The sequence below is a fragment of the Hyaena hyaena genome, unplaced genomic scaffold (assembly GCF_003009895.1).
Source record: "Hyaena hyaena isolate Hyena2069 unplaced genomic scaffold, ASM300989v1 scaffold_899, whole genome shotgun sequence".
In the NCBI taxonomy this organism is placed as follows: domain Eukaryota; kingdom Metazoa; phylum Chordata; class Mammalia; order Carnivora; family Hyaenidae; genus Hyaena; species Hyaena hyaena.
In genome coordinates, this window is record NW_024081530.1 from 373,833 (window position 1) to 392,917 (window position 19,085).

General features: G+C 39.6%; 1 protein-coding gene across 4 annotated transcripts in view; it reads right to left on the reverse strand.

Annotated features, from left to right (window-relative positions):
• NRP1 (neuropilin 1) overlaps window positions 1–19,085 on the reverse strand; it is a 138,449-nt gene that overhangs the window by 75,947 nt on the left and 43,417 nt on the right. For all 4 annotated transcript variants that reach the window (XM_039220536.1, XM_039220535.1, XM_039220533.1 and 1 more), the window contains exon 3: window positions 6,038–6,219. In XM_039220536.1, coding sequence (XP_039076467.1) covers window positions 6,038–6,219 — 182 coding nt within the window. The remainder of the gene's footprint in view (window positions 1–6,037; window positions 6,220–19,085) is intronic.

Consider the following 19,085-nt stretch of genomic DNA (forward strand, 5'->3'; position numbering starts at 1 on the left):
AAATCTTGAGGCTGACAGCCCTTTATTGGTGAAATAGAACATTTACAAAGGCGAGGGAGAGAATTCAGTGGAGGGAGTTTGGGTTTCAGATTCCTACGCCAGTGACTCAGTAACTCTGCCAGATGTGACCTATGCCTCTTTGACAAACTAAATGTGAAAGGTAATTCGTACATGTACCCGGGTGAGTGACTCATTTTGAGTGGTGTTGACACAGGTGTGCCGGTAAAGTGTGGCTGTTAGTGAGGGCACGATAAACTGTGATTACAGGCCGTGTTGCTAGAAGTCACTTGATATCAATGTTGACATCGTTGCCTTCCCCAACGTATCAGATACAGTGCCATTCTAAAATTATTTTTAACGTATATGAATGGGTATGTTATGTGTCTATTTATAGTGTATAACTTCAATGACTATTCTGTGTTATCAACACTTTACAAATTATGGTAATTTGTAATTTAAATTGTCAAGTTCATACACACCTATATTGCAAATTGACCTTAAGATGGTACAAATGACCATGAGATCGATTCATGGTGTCCAGCAATAAATGGGGTGGTATTCACCACACCATTGAAAATGGCCCATCTGGGGCGCCTGGGTGGCTTAGTCGGTTAAGCGTCCGACTTTCGCTTGGGTCATGATCTCGCGGTTCGTGGGTTCGAGCCCCGCGTCGGGCTCTGTGCTGACTGCCAGCTCAGAGCCTGGAGCCTGTTTCAGTCTGTGACTCCCTCTCTCTCTGACCCTCCCCTGCTCATGCTGTCTCTATCTCTCTCCTAGAAATAAATAAAACATTAAAAAAAATTTTTTTTTGAAAATGGCCCATCTACAAGAATATGAACACATCAGCTTGACCCCTTATCAGTGCCACCACAGCTAAGATTTCCAAAGAGATCTCTGGGAACCAAAAATGACCTCAAGATCCAACCTGGGGATGTTCAATTCAACAAATCTTTCCCTGGGCCATTGTCTCGCTGATGGGCACCCTATGATGGCATGCATGGATTCAGCCCTAATAAGGAGGCTTGTTGAGAGTGTTCTTAACTAAATATTCTCCCACAGAGCCAAGTACTGGAGGCAACACTGCAGGTATCAATACAGATTAAATTTAACCAACAGATCTCTATTTTTAGTGTCTAGAATTGGTATGCTGAATCTCCACCTTAGTACATCTGGCAGCCTTTTGAGAAAACAAATCAATTGTTTGCTCCCCATGTACGTATTAGATGTTCATGGCACTGGAGATGCAGAAGAATAAATATTACTAGATGTGCACAATACACCTAGCCGGTAGAGGTCTGACTTATTTAAAATGCCTCCCAAAGCCTTCACAGATGAGGCTCATCCTTCACCATGATGGCTTCAGATACTTACTTACTTGATTCTGGTTAAAGTTACTAACATGTAGCATTTTACCATGTCAATTACAGGTAAGAAGTTTATGAAATGTGCTATATAATTTATAATCTAAGTTCATGAGTGGCTTCTAAGATGACAGGGACTTTGCCAATTTAAGACATTAATTTACAAAGAATAAAAATATAATATTGGAATCCCTTTCATTTGATCTTTAAGATGTAGGAATAGTGACGCTGAAGACCTCCAGCTTCCTCCCTGTTGCCAGCGTTGGTGTGTGTGGGGAGGTGTGGGGGATACTTTGGTTAGGTCCTTGCAAAGGAAAGCTGAAAGTGGGGTTTAATTCAGGTACTATTTTCTCCTTCTTAAAATAATAAAATTATCCACGTGACATCAAGATTCAATAAGAGGAGAAAATGATAGGAATTAAAGGCATACTTTCAAAATCAAATAATTATGGTGTTTTCACTAAGGCTGGCCTAGGTTTACTAAGGAGTGTAACAAAAACTGGGGAAATTCCAGGGAGTAGTGGAAGAGAACTGGATTGAGCACCAGATCTGTGATCCAGTCCCACCTCTACTGCTACTCTGCTGTGTAACCTTGGGTGGCCTCCTAACCTTCCCAGTCCTCAGATTCTGTATATTACAAATGGGAGGTGGGCTTTAGGATTTGGGAAAAAAATCCCTTTAAATTTCAAGATTCTGTAATTTCCTACTTCCTCCAGTAAATGTCAAGATTTGTTTTAATATTTTTCCTGTTCACTGTTGCATAGGTTTGCCACAGTCGAGCCAGCACTTTCCAAAAAGGAGCATGGCCAGAGTGGGTGAAGGAATTCTACAGAGAGTACCCGAGCACTTCACAGGAGAGGAGGAGAGCAGCCCCACGTTCCTAGGTGAGGTGACACATGGCATCAGCCGCCAGTGACCACTGTGCTTTTGATGTTATTTGTAAGAGCTGGAGGACCTTGTGTGGCTGTAACAATGCCACGCTTCATTGCTAATGACAGTAAGGGTACATAATAATAATAATAGCTAAGGTACTCTTTGGAATTATTATTAAATATCCAGACTCATAACCAAATAATATGTGAGGGGACCAATTTGCTGTCAATCAATGCCAAGCTTACCCCACATGGACACCCACAGAAAATATCTACAGTTTCTTCCAGTGGTTGATCCCAGATGACCCAGGCCAAGGAAGGATAAGGGAAGAGTGATAGGTAGTGATGTTTGGATTTCCTGGAGAAATTATTTTAGGTGAATGGTAATAATTTTCAGGTTGATGGCCCAAGCCTTCAACATCTAAGAAAAGATACATGGAAGAGGGAAGCGAGGGACCTGGATAGAAAATTAGGGTGTCCAGGGTGGCTTCAAGAAGCATGGGAAGAGGTGGGGACTGGCTTTGCTGACTGACCTTTGCAAAGGTGGTCTTCTAGAAATGCTGCCTTAAGGATGCAGAAATGGCCTAAATTTCCCTTAGAACTGTATGTAATCTAGTGCCAGAAAACCTCAAGGTCGATAGGTGAAAGACTCATTTATTGGTCCAACTATGATTAGTATAATTTATGTATAAATTATTAGTATAATTAGTATAAATTATGAGGAAACTTGAAATTGCTGCACTCTGGAAGAAGTGGTATGTTTTCAAAAATAAAAAAGGAGATTAATGGATTCTATAATATCATTAAATGGCTTTTGAGGAAAAAATGTCTATGAACTTGTATATGTATGCATAAATGTATTAGTTACTGACTTTCTATGGAACATCTATAAGGACTATAGTACATGCAGTGGGGCAGGGGGAAGATGGTTTTTTTGCATCTTTCAGGTGGTACCTATCTGGTTGGGGCATAAGATGTGCACATATGAACAAATTTGAAAATATTAAGAAGCACACTGGTTAGTGAAACATATTTGGATATATGTGTGTATATATAGTATGCATATGTGTATATTGTGAGTATGTGCATGCACTTGCATGTGTAGAGGACAAATTGGTATATGTATAGGAAATAAAAAAGTAGAATAGTTAGGAAAAGCTTCCTGAGAAGAAGAAAGAAAAGAGCCAGGTTTCCTGGAGGTTAAGGGATGTAAACGGGCAGAGAGCAAAGGCTCTGAATACTGAGGGTACTAGCTTTATCTGTACACACTGTTTACTGAACACATCATTGGTGACAGGCACGAGCTACATTTTTCTCATGTTTTCATTTCAACCGATCTTCACAATAAGCCTGTGCCAGATCCATTTACCACATGAGGAATCCAAGGCTCTGAACATTCAGACTGATAGTCAGAGGAAGAATTAAACTTTACATTCAGGACTGCTGGACTTTCTGTGCACTATCCAAGGCAAGAGGCCAGGTGTGGGTCTGTAGGATTTGATGCTGGAGAAGGTTGGGCGTCCTTGATGTCAAGCCTTGAGCTTGACCCAATGGGACATTGGGTTTGACCCAATAGGGGACGGACACCTGCCATAGGCCTCTGGAGGACAGTGGCTTGATGACTGTTTGAGAAGCCGTGTGTTTCATAAGAAAACAGGGAGAACCCAAATTGGGCCTATTCAGTTAATGGCAATGGATGCCGAAAAGCAGAATGACTCTTGGAGGCTTTTGGATGTAAATTCAAAAGAACTAGAAGCCATATTGGATGTAAAGCGACAAGAAGAGAAAGAAAAAATAAGGCTTCAGGTTTTACGGGTGGTTTTGGAGATCAGGATAAAGAAATTACAGTGCCTCTGAGGAAATGGAAGTATAGGGAGGTGAGTTTATTTGGAAGGAATATGAAGAATTCTCAATGACTTAGTTATAGATCTCTGTCTCTCTTTCTCTCTCTCCTCTTTCAACCGTCTTCAGATCTTTGAGAAACACTGAAAATAAAAGGCGACTCCTAAATTCCTTTCTGACACCTTTTTTCTTTGATAGTGCCATATAGAGGTAAGAGAGCAAATGTAGGTGTGTGTGCGTGTGTGCCATATACATACATGTACAACATGATTTCTATAGCAGGCCAAACAACTTTCAACACAAGAAAATATGTACATATGTAACCAGCGGTACTTACTGAAGTCAAATGTATACTACTATTTATTCTAATAAAATATTCTTTTTTAAAGTTTTTTTTTATGTTTTATTTGTTTCTGAGAGAGAGAGGCAGCATGAACAGAGGAGGGTCAGAGAGAGAGGGAGACACAGAATCTGAAACAGATTTCAGGCTCTGAGCTGGCAGTCAGCAGAGAGCCTGATGCGGGGCTCAAACCCACGAACCGTGAGATCATGACCTGAGCTGAAGTCAGATGCTTAACCGACTGAGCCACCCAGGTGTCCCTAAAATATGCTTTTCTAAGTATGTGCTTATATAAATTTTTGCAGAAAGTTGTCTCTATCTATTCATACTTATATGGGGCAGTGGCAGATTTCTTTGAAATTTTAAGAAGTTGTACCAATATTCCTAGAAACTCCTAATGACTCCTTTTGGTTATTCTCAGTTGCTGCTGAGAGTCTATAATTGATGTCACTAGATTTTTTTTCTATTAATAAAAGAGCTCCTATTCTAGGACAGTACACTCAAATCTTAAGTTTCTGTCCCTGACTTTGTCCCCTTACCCACCACATTACTTTTAGGTTGACACCTAACAGGGAAGGTTGAATTTAACAGATTAAAGGAATCTACCAGCTATTGTGAAAAACAGTGACATCCAGAAAAAGATACATTGTTTATCAATTGACTGATATATGCATTTAATTCTTTAAGGGTGGGAGACTAAGAACTGTCAGATTCTATCCATCTCAATATATACCATTTGAACAGAAGATTACTGAGTGATTATATTGGAGATGGAGAAAGATCTTTATTTCCTAAGGGAAATGGAATTTAAAGTTTTACTGTTTTGTTTCCTCGAAGAGGTTCTTTCCCCAATGATTCCTCTTCTTAACAGACATTAATAGAAAGTCTCTTCTTCCTTCAGCAGCTTTAGAAACTCTAAGTCCAGTAGACTGCTTTCCTTTTCCTAGGAAATACTAGTTTTGAATTTTGTAATAATATAAAGGGAACAGGATGTATGTAAATGGCTTTAAGTAAAGGGGACTCACACATTTTGAGTAAAAGAAATCAAACTTCAAGAGAAGATCGCACTTACTTTTGAAGAAAGATAAGAATAAAGGCTCTTAAAAGAGTTTAACAGAATATATACCTTGTAAACACTGGTCAGCACATTAAAATGATGCAATTTTGAGTCCTGAAATATTTTTAAAAATCTTTTTTAAAGTTTATTTATTTATTTTTTGGGGGGAGGGGGAGAGAGAGAGAGAGAACGCACAAATGGGGGAGACAGAGAGAAGGAGAGACAGAATCTGAAGCAGGCTCCACACCATCAGCCCCGAGCCTGATGCAGGGCTTGAACTCATGAACTGTGAGATCATGACCTGAGCCGAAACCAAGAGTCGGACCCTCAAGCGACTGCATCACCAAGGCGCACCACTTAAAAAAAATCTTAAACATGACTTCCTCTATATATTGTGTAATTTTCCTTTGTTTAAAGTATTTTCCAACAGTTTTGTAGTGGAATATATAATTTTTTGCAAGAAGATCAAAGCCTTATGCCTTGTCTTCTTTTCCCTTTGTCGTTCATGGAATCAAACAATGGTAATGAACATTTAACCACACTTGTTCTGCAGGAAGCCACTCACCTCTCTTGAAAATTTCATAACGTATGGAAAATCCAGCACCATGTGTCTCATAGTCAGAGACAAATTTAATAAAAAGAAAAGGCCCTGAAGACACCACGGGAGAAGGAGCAATCTTCCCACAGAACTTTCCCCATAAGCGTCCATTTTCATTTTCTCCATCGATGACCTCCACATAGTCATACCTGGTACATAAATACAGGAGACAACAACAGGTTAGTGAGAAATGCCCTCTTAATTTCAGTGATTTAGAAGGCAGCATTATCTAGCATAATCTGTTAGGAAAACAGCGCTATCTGCATTCACCACCGTATTACATGGAGGGATAAGAATCTAGCAAAATGAAATAATCAAAATGGACTACATCATGTCTGTATACATCATCTGGCAACACAGAACTATTAAGAATAATGGTGTCCATTATACTTGCAGACAATGTCAGTTAAAGTAACCAATTAACAAGAAAAAGAAAAATCTCATGAGCACAATTCTCTATTATTAAATTGTGTTCCTTTGTCTGTGGTGGTAGGGTGTCAATACATAATGCTATGCATTCTTTTCAAACTGTGAAGTTCTTTTATGAATCCAAAATGTCTCCTTGGCTGGAGCTCTCCATGAACAATACTTTGATTTCTGTGAGCGACCCTCTAAACATATGGCCACAGAATAATAAACAGATTCTTTACTATTTAACTCAATTCTACCAAACTCCAGATTTAGAAAAAACACTCTCAGTACCCACAGTGGTTAAAACACAGATCATCTTCGCCAAAACTATACTTGCATTGCAGAACATAATCTCTCCAAAGAAAAAAGTTTATTTAAAAATGGAAAGTTACTTTGTTTATACCCACCAGCCTGAATCTTTAAAGGAATATTGTTGCTTGAAAAGGAAATGTGACACACTTGAGGTCACCAAAGTGATGTGATTTTTTAAAGATTCAGGCTTAATAACAATATACTAAGGAGACAAATGGTGAAGGAAGTCACAATAAAATGTTATTCTAAATATTGCACTGAGATAACACATATACTTCTTTATCTCCAAGAGCTGGGGCACTGTCTCCAATAAACTAGCATTCCCCCTCAAAAATAGGAAGAGTATTGTTTGTTTAGTGTTATACGTTTCTTAGTGTCTTTCCCTTTCTTCTCTTGTTATTTACCAAGTCACCTAGGACCCAGATAATCTGAGCTGTCCTCCATTTTTCTTCTAGACTGACATGAAAACATTATAATCCGTTCATTTCAAACCTTTATTTTATTTCTGTGTTTAACTTGGTTCAAAAGTCCTGGGATATATTAATTTCAGAAATGGCTAGAATATGGCAGTAATATAAACTGTATCTGGCAATTTAAAAGAGATCAAAGTGGGGGAAATCTTCATGATGACCAATGTCATCTTTAACAATCTCTTTTCAAACTGTCCAGGACACATTACTTATGTTTACATAAAGTCTCACGAGGGAACCACAAAGATGATATCACTAGTTAGAGTGGACAGCTTATGGCTCTCTAAATTAAAAATGACATTACCTCATCAGTTAAAATTGTGTGCCAGCTTTGTGTATATCAAGAAGAAAATAAAGCCGACATTGATGGAACTAAGCATTAACATATGTGAATTATTGTATTAACTGCATTTCCTTTGCTGCATCTGATGTTTCCAGTAGTAATCACTGGCCAGCTAGCTTTGCTGTCCGTCTGCAAAGTTACGTACGTGAACAGAAGAACTGTTCATTTCTCAATACTTTGGGAGATGCTTTGCATGTTAAAAGAAGATAAAGCAGGAGGAGGAGAAGAAAAATGGTGGAGGAGGAAGAGGAGGAGGAAGAGGAGGAAGAAAGCATCTCAAAATCCTTACTGGCCTTTTATAGTCAACTGGGGGCAGCTGGAAAGAACACCATCTCTGTATTCATTAAAGCCTTCAAGTTGGCATTTATTTGGGAATTCCTTTTATCTCTACTGCTTCATTGACTAGACAGGTCTGCATGTTTTGCCCCATGCTTGCTTATAATTTAACTGTGGTTTGAACTCTTGGCTATGTTTGGCCTGGTGATGGTGCAATATAGGCTTTTTACTTGAATCTTGACATGGTCTGAATACTAAGTGGCCAAATCCTAGTGCATTTTGCTTTTCAGGCACAAATAAGAGAGGTGGGTCAGGCTTTCCTAAGAACTGAGGGCACTGCTGTGGGGGGCCTTTCCTCCCAGGTAAGAGAGAGCTCAGCTAATACAGTGCCGGTGACTTGCAACAGGGAAAGAAGCTAGTATTTTAATTCACATATTTTCTAATAGTAAATATCAGGCTCTCCTCTTGGCAATGGTAAAAGCTATTTTTAAAAGGAGGAGAGGGATTAGAATCTCTTCCCAGCAAGAGATAAGTCATTGCATCGTTAAGTGCCAATTTTAGGAAATTGAATTATTCAGGGATACAATAGTTACATTTATAAACTGGAATGCTGCTATCATTTTAGCACTTCCCTTCAACGTACCATCCAATGGGGCCCCAAAGAGTGTCACAAATAGCAGTTCATGTAAATATTCAGGAGGGTTTATGTGCACAAGTTGCAAAGGGTATTACTGCCAAGGAAGTTAAAGCAGCTTGCGTCTCCCTCTGGAGTTGATACCAGTTCCACTCCATGAGTTTCTTGCTGGCAAAAGTGGTGCCAGGAATGCAGCGGGCGTGCCAGCAATCCCTCTCCAGAGACTAAATGTGTCACCACAGCAACGCACCCAGCCTGCATTGGCCTGAGGCCCGGGATACTGAGTTTGCAAATTTTGCTCCCCCAGCCGGCTGCACATTGCTCTGTTACTGCTCCAGTGTGGCAAGCGCTGCACTTCTTGGAATGTCAAGATCCCCAGTCATGACGGCTGGGACCTACACAGGTGGAAATGGGACCACTTGCTTGCCTCTCATGCTGAACCGACACGTTGTGGCTGCCGGAGGAGAGCCAGGAACTGTGTCTCAGGAATTGGACAGATGCATAGAAGCTAGAGGAGGGGTCAGCTCGTTTAGAGCCCTGTTCTAGAACATCAGTGCTCCAGGTGACAGGGAAGCCGCATCTGAGTCCAAAGTGCACCGCCTTTCTGTGCAGGGCCCTGGACCACAGCAGACAAGGATTCCAGCCAGGGAAGCCCTTCGTCAAACCTCATCCTGACCACTTATCACAGGAATGTAAACATCATGTGGATTTTTTAAATATTTAGAGGACAACCAACCTCCCCCTTTAGGCATCCTACCATTTCTTTTCTTAACTCTCCTACCTTAAGCTTTCTGCTAAGCAGCCTATATTTATTGGGATATTGTACTGTTTTACAATTAAAAGACACTTTCTCATGGTCCCTGTTTGTTTTTAGGGTGTAGTACACTGGGGCTCTTCTCATGAGTGTCCTGGCTTGGGAGAGCAAGCTCCTTTTTTTTTTTTTTTTTTTTAATGTTTATTTATTTTTGAGAGAGCATAAGCAGGGGAAGGGCAGAGAGAGGGAGACAGAGGATCCAAAGTAGGAGTAGGATCCACACTGACAGCAATGAGCCTGATGTGGACTCCAACTCACAAACCCAGGAGATCATGACCTGAGTGGAAGTCAGATGCTCAATCGACGAAACCACCCAGGCTCCCCGGGAGCACAAATTCCTTAAGCTAAAGGGCATTTTGCTCCCACACTCCTCCTCCCCTCACCCCACCCAACCTAGATATATGTGTGTGGTACAATAGTCTGAATCCTAATACTAATCACGAGTTAGGTTTCCCATAAGAATGATAAAAGAATAAAGATTTCCTTCTAAGAATTCTTGAAAGGATTACCCAGAGATTATTATTTTTTTTCTTTTGGAAAGTTTGAATTACGGCTTTAGGAAACTCGCCAAGTAGGGGAAGAAAGGATGGGAAAATGAGAAATGTACTCAGTCACTAAAGAGCAGCTTCAGAAGCTTTATAGGTATGCAGTGCTGAATAGACGAATAGCACACTTTACTCAAGTCAGTTTTCTCTTGTGAGTACAAATGACCCCTGACTCTCCATGGTGGAGCCTGCTAATGGGAAGAAAGCTAATCCTCTGAGGGGTGTTGTCTGTGCAGGGGAGCTACTGTACCAGCCCCTCACAGCTTCTAGACATTCTCGCATGATTAGGAAGGGGGGTTACAGGTGCTGGTGTCTTTTTAATCTCCTTCCAAGAGGCTCTGCCCCCACGTGCATGTGCACATTAATAATGGAGAAATCTGATACCTGACATCATAAACCAGAGTGAGAAATGATGTTGGCTAACATAATTTTCACCTGCAAAAATGTGTTTCTTTGGATCTTTGGTTTATTTTGCACAAGGCATTAATAGCTATCCCTATTGAACAACCTGTAAACGATTACTACACTGCTGTCCAAGAATTACCTTACATATTCCCCGGCAGAGAACAGACTTTACTCTGAGAGCATTAGGGAGGGATTGGGAAATAAAAATATACAATGATGGAGCTAAAAGAAGCCAATTAGTCTGCATCTGTGTTTCTGAGTGATTTTATGTGAGATTCACCCCTAAGTTCTGGCTTGCTTGCAATGTTCTAATCAAGATATATGAAGAGACTTATAAGGTTCATAGCTTCTTATTTAGTATAAACAATTTTTAGAAAACCATTCAAACGAAATAATCTGGAATAATGTCAAACATTTATGCAAAAATATTTCCTGAAGTTTTATTTAGAATAATGGGGGGAAATTCAAATAAGGCAGACAGGAAAGAAACAAGAAGGAATTTATATATATTCATATCATGGAATATTACTCGGCCAATAAAGCATATTCAACACAAGATTTTATATAATATAGGAAAAATGGTAATGATATCATAAATGAAAAATCAGAACGTAAAACCCTATATATAGTATATTCTCTTTTTTTAAAATTTGTTTTAATGTTTTATTTATTTCTGAGAGACAGAGACAGACAGACAGCATGAGCAAGGGGAGGGTCAGAGAGAGAGGGAGATACAGAATCTGAAACAGGCTCCAGGCTCTGAGCTGTCAGCACAGAGCCTGACACGGGGCTCGAACCCACAAACCATGAGATCATGACCTGAGCCGAAGTCGGATGCTTAACTGACTGAGCCACCCACGCACCCCAGTATATTCTCAATTCTTAATCATATGAAGAAAAAGAAATGGAAGGGAGTATGTGGAGCCATTAATAAGTGATTGTCTCTGGGTAGTGAGATTATATTCCTTAGTCATTTCTGTATTTTTCAAAAATTTTACAATGGTTAAGTGTTCTTTGTAATCAAATAAGTTATTTTGAAAGGCATTAACTGTCTATATATAAAGTAGTAAATCAATACCTTGTTGCCTAGCTAACAATTTTTTATTTCTTGGTCAGAAAACACTATTTTTATGAGGTTTTATTTGGAAATAAATCAAAGACTGTCTTTTTCTTTTTAAAACAGCTGGATCAATGAAAGTCTCTGTGTGCTATTTTTTCTTAAAGCACTAGAAGGTTAAAATGAATCAGATTTGATCTTATGCTGTCTGATACTGGCAATAATACTTGCCATTTGTACAGTAATCTCCATGTTACAAAGTGCTGTCAGATGTATTATCTGAGATAGTCTTTACTACGATCCCAGGAAGGTATTTATTAGGTGGTATCATCCCAGAGGGAGCACAGAACTGGGGAAGCACTGGAGGGGAGACACAGATGAAGTAATTTGCACCCTTTCAACATTGCCTACTTTTGGGCAAATTTGATTCCAATTTTTGTTCTTGTTATTCCCTCTCATACATATATTTTGAGAGGTGGAGGATGGGTATGACCTTATTATTTTAGAATTACTCATTAACAACCCATAATTCATTTTTAACAGGTCACTAGACCTGGTTGCTAGAAAACCACCATGTCGACTAATATTTCATTGATTTTTTTTTCTTAATGGTGTGCTAGAGCTATATAAAGAGATATCTCAGAGTGTATGGAGGTTTATGTGCATGTGTGTGTGTATGAGACAGAGACAGAGACAGAGAGAGCCACTGGCTTCCAGGGAGTCACATGGGTTGAATGTTTCAGTGGAATTGATGGTGGTCATTGAATGGGCCTCCTTCCAGAGCTATTCTGGTCCTGGTCCTACTGCTCGGGCTGGATGTTCAGGGACCACATGACTAGAACCCAAGCCCAGCCTGGGCAATAGAGAAATAGAGATGAAACAGAGGAGGGTGCTGGAGTGGTGTTGAATAGCAGCTCTAATTTTGCTTTCTCCCCAGTGCTGGTACTGGGGCCTAAACACAGATTACTCCAATAAGGATGGGGCAGAGGCAAAGCCTGGGTTATGCAGGCCCATCCGTTCTCCCAGGATAGGTAAGTGGGAAGGGCAGGCCCCTCTGACCACCACCAGAGTTAGAGCCATCCTGGGCCACTCTCCCAGGAAGGAGGTGGTAACACCCCAAACTCAGGGCAGGGAGAGAGCCTGAGCCTCAGGCACGGCCAGAGGGCCCTCGATATTTTCAGAGGAACAGAGAAGCTGGGCTGTGCTGGCCAATTCTATGAAGTGCCAATTTCTAAGAAAGCCATTCTGAATCTGACAAATATTTAAAATTTGTACTATAGATAGAAATACAAATGTTTTGTTTAATATTTTCTCATATTCCCCTTTAATGTTTGTTTCTAAGTTAATAAAGTAATTTTCCACTTATTAAAATAATGCTAAATATCTTCCTAATGATATGCTTTCTCATATTATTATATGTGTTTTTTCTTCTTGTGTGCACTCTGTATTACAAGTAGGATTGTAGGACATTAGTCTTAGAGCTAGGGCTCATTTTCACTTGTGCTGACACTTTCTAACATTCAGTATCTCTTACTTCTATTCTGGCAATCCTTCTGATATACCCTAAGTCTAGTTATCCTTTTGATACACCCCTAACTTCTAGTCCATAGCCTTACTATAGTTATACTTACAATGTGGTGTTGCATAGTTGTACTAATTAATGCTCTTGACATTGTCAGGGCATGGGGTAGCATTTTTTCAGTTGGAGGAGATACCCAACATATTGGTAACCCCATTCACTTATAAGGAGAGTGGCATTTTATCGACATTTCCATTTCACTACCCCGGAATTCCTCGGTACAGAGCTCAAGGTCCAGAGGGCAGGGACGATACCCTGATTGGCTGGGCCCATGTCACAGAGCTGGGAAGTATGTGGTGCTACAGAGAACAGGTAGCTTTGCTTAGTGGCTGCTGCATACACTCCAGCCAAACCATTTCTCCTGTAACTGACTCCATAGATTATAAATGGGAAGCCAACCCCCTACCTCTCTTGGAACAAAAAACTTGCAAACACTTTTGTCTTTTGTCTTGTCATTGTCCTCCTCAAAGGCTCGAATGATGTTAATCTTGCACTTGTTCACAGGCTTCCAGATAATTCTCCTGCAGGAAATCCCGACACAATACAGTCTCCCTAGCATCTTTTCCAGAAGGTGGTTCCGTTGATTCAGTATAGTAAGGGTTTCTATATGTAGGGAGTCAGATAACTTGTTCTCAATAATCAGAGTACAGTAAAACTCATAAAGCTAATCTCACACATAAAAATTTTCATCTTTAAGCTTTTGTGATGCCTCAGGGTCATTATAATGAATATCCATAATTTTATTGCAGCTATTGAAAACTGATGATTAATAGGCTAGATAGTAACATAATAATATGTACAAGAGTTAACAGTCCCAGGAAATGGGGCATTACAGAAGTAAAGAAAGAAAATGGTAAAGAAAAAAAGCTTTCCTGGAGTAAAATTAAAAGAGATATTAAATGGCTCTCCCTGCAGCCATGCAAAGGGATGACAATTGATTATGAAGCATGCTGTGGGTTGTGGCCAGTCAGGACTAGGAGAGGAGAGAAACTGAAATAATAAATGTCCAGTAGATTATAGGCAAATCCCCACTGCTGCATAACAAATCAGCATGAACGGAGGGGCTGAAAACAACACACATTTATTAGGTTGCATAGTTCAGCAGTCTGGCATGGTGTGGCTGGGGTTCTCTGCTTGGGGCATCCTAAGACCAAAATCAAGGTATCTGCAGGGTTGCAGTCTCACCTTGAGCTTGGTGTCCTTGTCAAAGCCCTCACCACTAGGGTAGAATTCAGTTTCTTGTAGCTGCAGGACTGTAACCCCCACTTTATCGCTGGCTGTCACATGGGAGCTGCTCTCAGATCCTACAGACCACCTGCACCTGTCGTCATGTGGCCCTCTCCAACTTCAAAGCCACAGGAGAAAATCTGCCTCACTCATTCCTCATGCTCTTCAGAAAAAGCTCAGTCCCACCTAAGGGCTCACCTGATTAGGTCAGGCTCATTCCAGATTGCCTCCCTTTCTTGAGGTCAGCTTGTTTGGCCACTTAATTAAATCAGCAAAATCCCTTTGTAGCAGCACCTGGATTAATGACTGATTGAATAACTGGGAGAAGGTGTGTGCATCCCAGGGGCCGAGGGTTCTGGGGGCCCTTCTTAGAATTCTTCCTACCACACAAACCAAACTCTGGTAGAACATATGGGGCTTGGCAGCTACAGTAGAAACCAAAGCCAATAGGGATCATCCACTTGCATCTCCCGATGGAGCAAAGATTAGTGGATCCAGGGTAAGACTAAGGGCAGGATTAGGAAGTTGAAGCAATTGTGGAAGCAGTTTTAATGTTCTCATGTCATGTTGGCTGCTGCTTTGGGAGCCTTGAGCCCGCAGGCATTGCTTGCTGGGAAAAGGAAAGCAGGGTTCTGGAGTGAGCCAGACTCTCCTGACTGAAGCAAAAGCAGAACTTCCAAGATTGCCCAACACATATGTCTGGAGACAGAAAAGTGATAATAGCTTCATTTAAAAATAAATATATAAAAGAATTCAAGACATGTGGTGTAAAATAATGGTCAAAATATATAATTTTAATAGAAGATGTTTGGAGTTAAAATTTCTCATTTCTGAAGAATCTCACTTCATGATTAAGATTTATTGGCATGGAAGATAATAAAAGACTTCTTCACATGGGAAAATATTTCGATGATTTAACTCAGATTATGAAATCCAATGATGCATTTTAAGTGGAAGAGAAGGAACACTTCCCTAAAAACAACTACCCTCCAGAAGTGATGGAGTCTTCCAGTGTCAAACTCGCAAAGTTCAGTATTTATAGAAAAATTCACATGCCTTTAATTACAATAAATTCAGTTCCCAAGTAAAACTGTGCCATCTGGAAGATATTAACATCATTTACAACTTGTTTGCCTCCCTATTTCATAGAAAATTTTTACTTCTTGCCAACTTTCCACTGTTCTCAGGGGGAAAAAAAGGAATTACTTGTATGGATTGTCTCAAGATGGGTTTATACAGCAAGTCAAGCCATCAGGAAGTGACAGGTTTTTCTGGACACCTTTACTTCCTTTTTATTTATTTTAAATCTGTGTAGCTTTAAGCTTTTTTTCTAGAAAGATATTCTCTTCTCTCTGCTCCTCTCCTCTCAGCTCTCCAAAGGGAATAATTTCGAGTTTTTTAAGTTAGCTGAGTTTCTTTTAACCTGGTCCAGTGGACAGAGTTGGGGCAGGAAGCACTGGGGGCTTGTCTGGGCTCTGGACTTCAGTAGCCACTCAGGCACCTTTGGTCTATCAAAGTGTATCACTGTATTTGACCTCCCATAAAGTGTCACAGGGGTCAGTGAGGCAAGGAAGTGCCACCTGCCTGACCATCATGCAGCCAGTTTAGCCCAACTGGGACGACTGTGATACAAGTCTTTCCACTGTGCCACTTACTAGCTGAGTGCCTTGGGCAGGTACTACCCAAACTCTGAGAGCCTCTGTTGCTCACCTGTACAATGAACAACATGAGGATTAACCTACAGGATGATAGGAAAGGTTAGATTAGATAGTGAGTTTAATGACCTTTGCCAGGCCTGATATCCCTTCTCAAGTGAGGGTGGAATGCATGAGAAGGAAAGAGATGAATATATAGAAAAGTAAATGGCGCACAGCTTTGTTTTCCAAAAAGTATGCCACCCAGTTCAAAACAGATTGTGTATTTCAAGTAGTGCAGGAAATCTAACTACTGTTATCTCCCAGGGGGATCTATCAGTCAGATGACTAAGTCTCAGAATATTACCATAACCTGTTATTCTGAAAAATACGATGTGGGATGGCAATAGGTCTTGCCCCAGTATTGCCACCGAAAATCAATAAATGAAAGCCATTGTCAATATTGGAATTAAAGAAATCAATTTGTATATAACCACGATACGTTTTTTTAAATCACTAAATCTGTTGAGTGTTTCCGCTGATGTACCCAACTGATTTAACGATCTGTAGTTGGATTAGTGCTAATAGCATGCAGTGCTGACTTTTCTCAAAAAGCCCTCATAATTGGTACAACGGAAGCACACTAGGTACAACTTCCAGTTCTAGAAAGGCAGTGACTCTGGCTTATAGTGTCACAAAATCATAATCCTCAAGTTTCCTTTTTCATTGTTTGGAAAAAGAAATAAAGTAATAATTCTATTTTAGACTATAGGACCTGAGGTGCTAATTTCAAGAATTTTAAAAATATCCTCCTGATTAATTAGTAATTATTCAGTGGGGATCTAGGTAGTTTGCATATCAGAGCTGCAGGAACTAAAGTTGGCAAATACTCATTTTTTAAAGTTTTTTTTTTCTTTGCAGGTTAATTACAGTAGAACGTTTTGGTGTCAGGTAGGTGAGATTATTCATTCTAGAATGGGGAAGTCCCTTACTCTGAAATGACTACTCACTTTTTCTGAAAAAATGGAAAGAAAAAAATGCCAAAGAAAAATAGTTCTAGTGAAACAAATTAGATTTCTTTTCCTTTTAGGGACACCAGGAGTGAAAGCAACATTAAGTTGAATTTTAGGATGGGCAGGGAGCACTCACCCAAGTTGGAATTCTACGATTCTGTTCAGTAGACCCTAGAGCTTACCTAGGGTACAAATCACTAAGCTGATCATAACCAAGAAACACAAATCTTTTAGGTATAGCTCTAATGCATTTATTTTTTTTAATTTTAAAATATTTTAATGTTTATTTATGAGAAAGACAAAAAGACTGTGCAAGTAGGGGAGGGGCAAAAAAAGAGGGGGACAGAGGACCCAGAGTGGGCTCTATGCTAACGGTGGAGAGCCCGACATGGGGCTTGAACCTATGAATCATGAGGACACAACCTGAGTCAAAATCAAATGCCCAATCAACTGAGCCACCCAGATGCCCTGGGGCCTAATCCATTTATGGTACTAGAATGAAATACATGAAATACGCTTGAGAAAAATAGATGAGGGTCATAGGGAGGTTTGCCTTTTCCTTAACCCCCAATGTTTACTGAAAGCAGCATACTGTTGACTTGCTATAAGTCATCTTTAGAGTCTGATGCATCCATGCTTACAGTATTTGTTCTTTTCTGGTTTTTGTTTTTTTATTATTTAAGGTTCTATTAACTCGAAAAGCAGGTGTATGAGCTGCACATGACTAGGCCACCTGTAGTTTTACTAACCTAGCATATATTCTGAACCCCCAAATTAATTTTTAATGCAGAGAATTTATGTAATGAGAATTGTATCTGTGGACATAAAATATGTTAAACATCAACTAGGGTTTCTTCTATATGACAACATGAAAGCCAGTTAAAAAAATATTCAGGGAATCATTGGCTATTGGCCTCAACATTAGTTTATATAATTTTTTCTTATCACTGATTTCCATTACAGACTCCGTAATTAATTGGTATAGAATAAGACTTGAACTCTCTCTGTGTTAGGAGCAAGCTCATGGAGGGAAGAAAGGATTTTAATGATGTAGGTGGCCTCATGATTTATACAGACCTTAAAGAGTAATTGTGTGTTTAGAAGAAAAGAAAGCAGTGGCCATAAACATTGTCAGTATCCTAAGAGCAGAAGCACCATCTAAGTTTAACCAGATGAGCACAAAGAGGGTCAGCTCGCTGAAATGGTTCTGTGGTGGAAGAATGGATTTAACTCAACCAGGAGATCAGGCAGCCTCCATCCTACCATCTAAACTCCTCCCTGACCCTAAGGTGTCTTTTATGGCCAGCTTCACAGAAAGGAAGAGGGAATATGGTCAAGTTTGCTGAAATAAAAGGGAGCATAAAGGGAGCATTTCCAAATACACTCTTCTCTTTAGCACAACATAAGCTAGAGAAAGGCATAAAAAATTTCCTCTTGATAATAGTAAAGACTCAGCTGTAAAAACAAGACAGGTAGGCAAAGGAGAGAGAAAGTTGTGCTTTATCTTCCTTACTTTGACTAATTATTCCATAAGCAAAGGTGACTTTTTTGCATTAAAACCAGAATACATGAAATGATTTAACATTTCATTATATGTAAACAGCCTACTTTCTTTGAACGCTTTTAACATAGAGGGCTAAAGTTTACTGCACTTTATCTATAAATAAAAGTTTATTTAGGGAATTGATGGTGTAAAATCACACGGAGAGACGGGAAGGAGGTTCTTCAGCATTTTAGTTCTTGAATTATTTGGGGGTAAATAAGTGCTCACTTACAAATGTACAATAAAACAGGCCCTTTGAGAATCCTTCCAGGGAAAATACTGCAAAATACTGCAGGTCCTTGAGATTGTGATATTACATTAAAAATACCCCATATTTCAGATATTTTGTTAATTGTGATTGCTTTTTTTCTCTAGTAATGGTAAATTACCTGATAATATTATTATTGTTTTCATCAATTTCCAGTCTATTGTTTGTCTTTTTTTTTTTTTTAATTAATGGAAGCAGAAATGGTGGAGAATTGGTCCTAAAAAAAACAATTTTTTTTCCCAAATCATATGGGAATGCTTCATGTCATAATGTTCCTTTTGTGAATATTCACAATTTATGTCAGTATATTAAAGGCTGTGAGAAGTCCCACAGGTCTGAAACCTTGATTTAACTTGGCTTAACCCAACATATGCCAATCTCATTGATTGTAAGAATCTTTTATTACATAATACCTGTGGAATATCTGATAAATATTGTTCATCAGAAAGTATTTTCAAAGTGCCATTTTGGAAAGTCACTGACT